Raw genomic sequence first — 8,507 nt, forward strand, 5'->3', positions numbered from 1 at the left:
GTTTGATGATCAGAGTACTTTTCAGGAATCATAGACATACTTTTTAGGTTGATAAGTGTGCCCAGGGTGGTCCATACGGTAAGAAGGAGTAGGATGAACCAGGGAATCATCTGATCCTGTGCCGAAACAGTGTGTCTAGCAGCTGTTGCTGGAGTAGAAGTGTTTTCTCTAACTCTGGGTGTATGAAGTGCTTAATACATTTAATAACTGTACCTTTTTAGAATGTACAGAAACTCTTATCACTTAAAGTTAGAGAAGCAGCATGTAAGAAAGATAGAAATTTACATGTTTCAGATACCATTTTTGGCTCACATGTATTTTTTATATTTCCGCTGCTTTTAAATGTTATAACACCCAGCAAAAAAATGTATGTCATTATACAGTACACAGATTGCTCACCTTAACGTTTGATTTTGCACGCATCTTGTATTTTCATATCTTTCACAAAACTTGCCTTACTGTTAATACTTTTATTTGACTCAGGTATTAATATATATACGTATATATGATTTGGAATTAGTAATAAAATCTACCATACAGCATTAATCAGGCATCAGTATTTGCTGTCCCATGGTTCCTATGATTTGTTCCATTGAATTTCTGTCCAGGAATGAAAGTAAATGAGTCTTTCAGTTTCCATCCTTACATTGAGCCGTTCTTGTATTCATTAAATCCGCTTTGTCAGGGGAAGGTACCTGCAGTTTTATGCTGTGAGGCAGTGCATCTACATTTAATTACAATTTCTACAGCTTTATTCAAAGTTTATATTTGCCTGTAAAATGAGTCTTCAGGGCTAAATGGAATATTGTCACTACCTAAATATGAAGATAAAATAGTAATACCACCAACCTAAATGTAATGACAAAGTACAAAAGCAAAACCAAATTTGGACCTGGTTTATTTGAAGAACAGAGCTGACTAGGTGACTAGTATTCTCAATTAAATGCACCATTCTTATTACAAGCCGATCCAGGGTCACATCCCATTAACCATCTGTCTCTAATGAGTCAATTTAGACCAAACACTGAATTTCTCTGTGCTGATGTTTGCCTCAAATTTATATAGACAATAATAGTGTCTGCCTCATGAATTTGTGAGGAATAAAGACATTCGTGCAAATATGGCTTTCATAGCAATAATTCATACATTGAAAGTGTTCTTTAATGGTTATACATTCAACTCTTGGAAGCACTTACCTGACAGGAATACTTGAAGTAAGCCATCCTTTCAAAGTAGGAACTATTGGTAAGTGGAGAATGTTGGGTTTTAGTTAACACTGTACCTGTGTTCGATGCCTCGTGTTCCCATTCAGGATCCTCTAGCTCAGAAGAAAACCATCAGTCACTGAGAATTGACAGCATGTCTGCCAGGGATTTGGCAGTTTCAGCGATCTTCTTATCACAGACTGTATTTGGAATCCTGGGGAATTTCTCTGTTCTTTACCATTATTTCTTCCTTTATTGCACTGGGCAAAGGCTGAGAACCATAGATTTTATTATCAAGAACCTTATTGTAGCCAACATCTTGGTTCTGTCTGCTAGTATATTTCAAGACACATTGAAAAATTTTGAGTTGCATTTCATGGACAGTAATTTTATATGCAGATTTTTCCCATACATTCGTGTAGTTGGCAGGGGCGTGTCCATTGGCACCACCTTCCTCTTGAGTGTCTTCCAGGCCATCACCATCTGTCCCACGACTGCCAAATGGGCAGAACTTAAAGTGAAAGCTCTCAAATGCATGGTTCCTTCAGTTATCCTGTGCTGGACCTTGAACATGCTGATAAATGTCATTTATCCTATGTATATGAGCGGAACATTGAGAAACAGAAGCATCACAAACAGAAAAGATCTTGGACAGTGTAGTGCTGTCAGTCATGGTCAACCCAAAGACTCATTATATGCAGTATTACTCTCCTTTCCTGATGCCTTATGTTTTGTGCTCATGATCTTAGCCAGTGGCTTCACAGTTTTCATCCTGTACAGGCACAAGCAGAGGGTCCAAAGCTTTCATAGGACCAACATCACTTCCATATCCTCCCCTGAGTCCAGAGCTACCAAAACCATCCTTCTCCTGGTGTTCACCTTTATCTTTTTCAACATCCTTACCTTTTTATGTAATATTATTTTGGCTATTTTTGACAGTATTGATGTTTTCTTTGTGAAAACGTCTTCAATAATCGTTGCATGTTTCCCAACGTTCAGCCCCTTTCTGCTTATGAGCCGAGACTCCAGGATATCCAGCCTCTGCTTTGCTGGAATAAGGCACTCAAAATTTCCTATCCTTATGTGTGGTAAGTCGCTTCATTCGTGTCCAACTCTGTGTGACCCCAAAGACCCTCCAGGCTCCTCTGTCCCTGGGATTCTCCAGGCAAGAATACTGGAGTGGGTTGCCATGCCCTTCTCCAGGGGATCTTCTCGACCCAGATCCAGCGATCGAACCGGTATCTCTTCCCTCTGACCTGCCTTGGCAGGTGGCTTCTTTTACAGTGGCACCACCAAGGAAGCCCATGTAAATTTTTATCTCCAGTGCTAGCCAAGTGCTTGACATTCCAGGTAAAAGTGTGTTCAGTTTATTTTACTGATGGAATGGATTAATTTGTTCATTGCTTGTTGTGTTTCTTCCTACCTTCTTTGTGTCACTATAATGTACTTTCTATTTCTTTCACCTTCTCTCTCCATTTCGCAGGTCATCTTTGTAAATATCAGTCTATTTGTTGTTCTGATTTTCCTACTGCTGTTTCAGTGAAGTGCTTTTGTTCCCAACAGTTCTGATACCAAATGTGAGTAAGCTTTTCCACACTCTGTAAAGCAGTTGTTCAACTCTCTGTCACTCCAGCAATGATACTAACTACCTAGCTCAGACTCCAAAAGACTGTCCTCAGTTAAATGCAAGAATCAAGTGTTGGGGGCCAAGGTTGTGTTCACTTCTGATGACTCGGCTGTAACATCACGAGTTCCTGCACTCACCCCATACTTCAAAGTGAAGAATATGCTGTAATATTCACAGAACTCTGGGAATCATTTTCCTTACTACCACCAGTTTTTGTTTTTGTTTTTTTTTTTAAGTAAAGGATACAAAGGAATGGCCAGTTGGAGTACATTGGGTGAGTTCTGGACGGAGCCCAAGCACAGGATCCTCTGTCCCCATGGAGTTGGGCATTGCCACCCTCCCTGCGGGTGGATGTGTTGTCCAACTCTGAGGGTCTCTGTGCACTGTTGTTCACGGGGATTTTATGGAGGTTTCATCATTGATTCTGCACCCCACTCCAGTACTCTTGCCTGGAAAATCCCATGGGTGGAGGAGCCTGTCAGGCTGCAGTCCATGGGGTTGCTAAGAGTCGGACAGGACTGAGGGACTTCAGTTTCACTTTCACTTTCATCATTGATTAAGTCATTTGGAGTTGGTGAGTAAGCTCAGTCTCCAACCCCTGTCCTGTCTCTGGAGCTCAGGGTGTCAACCTGAAAGTTCCAACTGTCTAATCACATGGTTGGTTCCTCTGGCAACCAGTTGCCATCTTGAAACCCCCTAGGGGCCCATAATGGTCACCTCATTAACAAAAATATTCAGATATGATTAAAAGGGGCTTGTTATGAAAAACAATAAAATACTTCTTTCACCTGTTCCACTCAAACATTTCTAAGGGTTTTATCAGTTCTGTGTCATAAATCAGGGACGAAGTCCAAATGTCATAGCTTACTGTGTCACAGCTTTCATGCTGGAAGTTTATTTTTTTACATTGTAGCTTTTGTGTGTGTGCAAGTACCAGCCTTAGACCTCAGCAAGACGACTTTCCTTGGATTTCAGATTTTTCATGTCTCCTGTATCATGAAGAACCTTCCTTGAAACCAGCAGTGCTGTGGGGACTGGATCCTTTAAATCCATACCACATCCTGCATAAGTTATGTTTTTGGAAACACCCACTTTGAAAATGTTTACTGTCTTTTGAGGTGTGAGACAGGCAGGGCCAGCAGTTGTGTCTAGGTGGTGATGTCCATGTCCCCGATTCTCCCCTAGGGGGCACTTGCTGAGTCTTTACGTGTTCATCCTTCCTCATGCAGGGCCTTGAGCCCATGTTCAGGAGCTCCTGCAGGGCCTCGGAGCAGACCTGGTTCTGGGAGGATGCCTGACAGGCAGATCCCTCCCAAGGACTTGATAGGAAGAGTACTTATTTCTCAGGTCACATGAAATTGTTACTGACCAAGTTCACTTGCAGGTTGGTGCTGACAGTTTTGGACATTTTACATTGTTTATATTGACAAGCGCCCCTAAATAAAACCATGTCTCAAGGGTCCAGTCTATCTTAAATGTAACTGTGTGTGTGTCTTCTATGTTTGTGTATGTGTGTGTGTATTTTTAAAGCCCCTTTGGGGTAGGATATATTCACTGTTGGATTTTCTTAGCCTGGGCTCCTAGACTTGGTAACAGAGCTTATTACAGCAAGATAACATTTCTAAAGATGTTTTGTTAGTAGTAGTAATGTTTTTTTTGACCATACTGTGGGGCATACGGGATCTTACTTCCCGAACTAGAGATCGAACCAAAGCCCCCACAGTCAAACTGCTGAGTCCTAACCATTGCACCACAAGGAAATTCCTTGTTTTATTCAGTCAGAGATCTCCAAGGCCATCCTCAAGGTTGATTCATAGAAGGACTCCCAAGATTCAGGATTGGTTACACCCCCCGAGGAATGATGCTGAAGCTGAAACTCCAGTACTTTGGCCACCTCATGCGAAGAGTGGAAAAGACTCATTGGAAAAGACTCTGATGCTGGGAGGGATTGGGGGCAGGAGGAGAAGGGGACGACAGAGGATGAGATGGCTGGATGGCATCACTGACTTGATGGACGTGAGTCTCAGTGAACTCCGGGAGTTGGTGATGGACAGGGAGGCCTGGCGTGCTGTGATTCATGGGGTTGCAAAGAGTCGGACACAACTGAGCGACTGATCTGATCTGATCTGATATATATGTGCTGTGCTCAGTCACTCAGTTTTGTCTGACTCTTCAAAAGCCCATGAACTGTAGTCTGCCAGGCTCCTCTGTCCATGGGGTTTCCCAGGCAAGAATGCTAGAGTGGGTTCCCAGTTCCTTCTCCACACACCCAGAGTTACACCCAGGGTTACTAATTGCAGTGCAAGGATACATGCTAGAATCAGCAAAGGGAAAGGTACCTGGGGTGAAATTCACAAGAAACCAGGCTTAAGACTCCCCATGTGTTTCTGAGGGAAGTGACATGAAGATGATGTGAGTTTGCCCCGCACAACATGTGACAGTACACGTGTTGGTGTTGTTGTCGTTCAGTCCCAAAGTCATGTCAGACTCTGTGACCCCATGGACTGCAGCACACCAGGCTTCCTTGCCCTTCACTATCTCCCAGAGTTTGCTCAAACTCATGTCCATTGAGTAGGTGATGCCATCCAACCAACTCATCCTCTGTTGTCCCCTTCTCCTCCAGCCCTCAGTCTTTCCCAGTATCAGGGTCTTTTCCAATGAGTCAGCTCTTTGCATGAGGTGGCCAAAGTATTAGAGCTACATATGAAGTGTTGCCAACCTAGGAAGTTCAGCTGAGTCTAGGTGCAGGGCTGTCCTACAGGTCAAGAAGGTAGCTTTGAGGACTCATGTGACTGATGTCTGCTACTCAGACCCCAGACCTTGAGAGCAAATGGCTCTTCATCATAAATGGCATCATTAGGATTAACTTTTCTGCTCGCACTGGTCTTGTATGTCCCAATGTCTCAAGTATATCAAAACACTCTGGCTTCTTTTTATGAACAGAGTTTCTTAAAATTAATAAAGCACAATTTATCAGCAAAAACTAAACAAAACAAAACACTCTTCTCAGAGGAATATTCCAGAATTCAAAAGTTATCTCCCAGGAGACAGCCAGTTCTGAAGACAGATCTTTCCTTAAAATTTGCAGGGATTAAGCACCAGGATTTGCTGAATTTACCCTTTCGTTCATGGCCATGGTGGATGTTTTCCTTGTTCTTTTTTGTCTAAACGATGTCTGTGAATTTACTGATCAGGTACAGTGGCACCAAGAGAAGCACTATAACCTGAGAACTCTGAAAAGCCATGAATGTGATGATTTTTGCAAAATATATTGTCTACACTTAAAGCTTGATTCTTTACAAGAAAGACCCCACAAATCTGACTCACAAGAGAAAAAGTTCTTGAGGGAGGGGTACAGAGAGAATGGGAATTGGATAGAGCTGACTAGACTAGGGCAAAATATAGATCCACAGGGAAGTGGGAGGCCATGAAGGGCAAGGATTGGCCAGCTGAGGTGCTAGGATTAGTGGGAGTATAGAGTTGTCAAGTGGAGAAGGCGATGGCACCCCACTCCAGTACTCCTGCCTGGAAAATCCCATGGACGGAGGAGCCTGGTAGGCTGCAGTCCATGGGGTCTCTGAGGGTTGGACACGACTGAGCGACTTCACTTTCACTTTTCACTTTCATGCATTGGAGAAGGAAATGGCAACCCACTCCAGTGTTCTTGCCTGGAGAATCCCAGGGATGGGGGAGCCTGGTGGGCTGCTGTCTATGGGGTCGCACAGAGTCGGACATGACTGAAGCGACTTAGCAGCAGCAGCAGCAGAGTTGTCAAGGAAGAGGATTCAAAGTGGTATATAGAGTGGAGGTGGGGTGTGGAAATAGAAGGACCTGGCGGGGGGTTGGAGGGGAAAATGTAGATCATCGGCTTGAAGAGTGATGTGTACAGCACTGAGAGAGAGAAAGACCTAAGGAGTCATGGGGTGAAGGTCATTGGGTAATATAGATGAAGGGGAAGCCAGTATGGAAATAAGGCTGCTAAGTCGCTTCAGTCGTGTCCGACTCTGTGCGACCCCATAGATGGCAGCCCACCAGGCTCCCGTCCCTGGGATTCTCCAGGCAAGAACACTGGAGTGGGTTGCCATTTCCTTCTCCAATGCATGAAAGTGAAAAGTGAAAATGAAGTCGCTTAGTCGTGTCCGACCCTCAGCAACCCCATGGACTGCAGCCCACCAGGCTCCTCCGTCCATGGGATTTTCCAGGCAAGAGTACTGGAGTGGGGTGCCATATAAGGGGGATGGAGTTATTTAGGGCAGATTTGGGGATCACTAACTCATGCCCCATTATTAATGCCCTCATTTACAGTGGAGTCACAAGTCACTCATAGGCCATTTTTATACAATCAGACCTTAAAGTGATAAAATTGTTCATATCAGATACTCTTGGGACTTCCCTAGAAGTTCAGTGGCTAGAGCTCCACCCTTCCACTGTCAAGAGCACCAATTTCATCCCTGGTCTGGGAACTGAGATCACACATGCTGCATGGCATGGCCAAAAAAAGATACTCCTAATAATTTTTTTTATATTCATTAGGTCTCTAGGTAGAAGTTTGAGTGAATACCAGACCATCACTAGTTTACTCCTCTTTGAGTATTTCGGGCATGGGGAGTGACTAGGGTGGGCCTGGCTGGAGCATCTCTCCTGGTCTGGGGCCCTCAGTATTGGCAGCAGGAGACCTGACTCTTACCCAGTATGATGTCTTCAAGAACATTTATGCCCCTAACTGATTTGGTGAGATCCCCCTCTTTTACTTTAGTATTTTTAAGATTTAGTACAAGCTTTATATAAGAAATAACACGTAACTAAACAGTATTAAAAAAACTGTAAGTAATGTTTGTCTTTTTGTGTGAGACCATCCCAAGAAGTAATCACTGGCAATAGTTCTATGGCTATGATCACATTGAAGATGTTCTTCATTGAAGAAAAAAATTGCCATGCTGTAGGCAGATCTCCTTCTCCTGGTGTTATCGCTTGGTGGTTCGTGTCACATTACAGGCAGAAAGGTCTTTGCAGATGCACCTAAGGTTACAAGTTATTTGACTTTAACATAAAGAGATTCTCCTGCATTATCTGAGGAGGCTGTTTGTAGTCACACAATCCTAAAGAACAGAAAAAGCACATAGAAGGAAATGAAGAGGAAGAGATTGAAAACAGGAGTGGGCAATGGGGTTGGTGGTGTTCAGTGTGTTAATGCTGGCTTTCAAGATAGAGGGATTCACAGAGAGATTATGAAGAATTTATAAAGACGTGAAACGGCCAGCAAGTAATTTTTCCCTAGAAACTCCCATTAACAGCCCAACAGAGGAGACCACTTGATTTTGGCCTTCTGACTTCCCTGTGAAAAAATGAATAAGTGTTTTTCTTAGCTGCTAAATTCATGGAAGTTTGTGACAGCAGGCATAAAAGCAGAATTATAAGATAAACAATAAATAAAATTAGGTAAAACTCCTATTTAATCTCTTGCAACCCATAGTATTTTACTCTAGGCTGTCACAATTTTTTTCAGTTTCAAGTTCATTCTATGCTGAAATGTAGTTTTAGAGTGTACTTAGTAGTATACCTGAAATGGCATAAAAATGAATTTTTAATGTATTATCTTTTGGTTCAGTATTTAAACAAATACTGTCATACTGGACTTGCTTTCCAATCAAATTGCTCCGCTTAATCACTGGTCT

General features: G+C 42.9%; 1 protein-coding gene across 1 annotated transcript; it reads left to right on the plus strand.

The window, feature by feature from the left end:
- Window positions 1–1,359: 1,359 nt before the first annotated feature.
- Window positions 1,360–2,790, plus strand: LOC147354412 (vomeronasal type-1 receptor 4-like). Its single transcript, XM_086349411.1, has 2 exons — window positions 1,360–2,309; window positions 2,769–2,790. Exons 1-2 carry the CDS (start codon window positions 1,360–1,362, stop codon window positions 2,788–2,790), a joined length of 972 nt encoding a protein of 323 aa, XP_086205537.1.
- Window positions 2,791–8,507: the final 5,717 nt, after the last annotated feature.

Source organism: Bos grunniens, chromosome 18, assembly GCF_055505025.1.
Source record: "Bos grunniens cultivar Pamir isolate PY7600 chromosome 18, Bosgru_T2T1.0, whole genome shotgun sequence".
Lineage (NCBI taxonomy): Eukaryota > Metazoa > Chordata > Mammalia > Artiodactyla > Bovidae > Bos > Bos grunniens.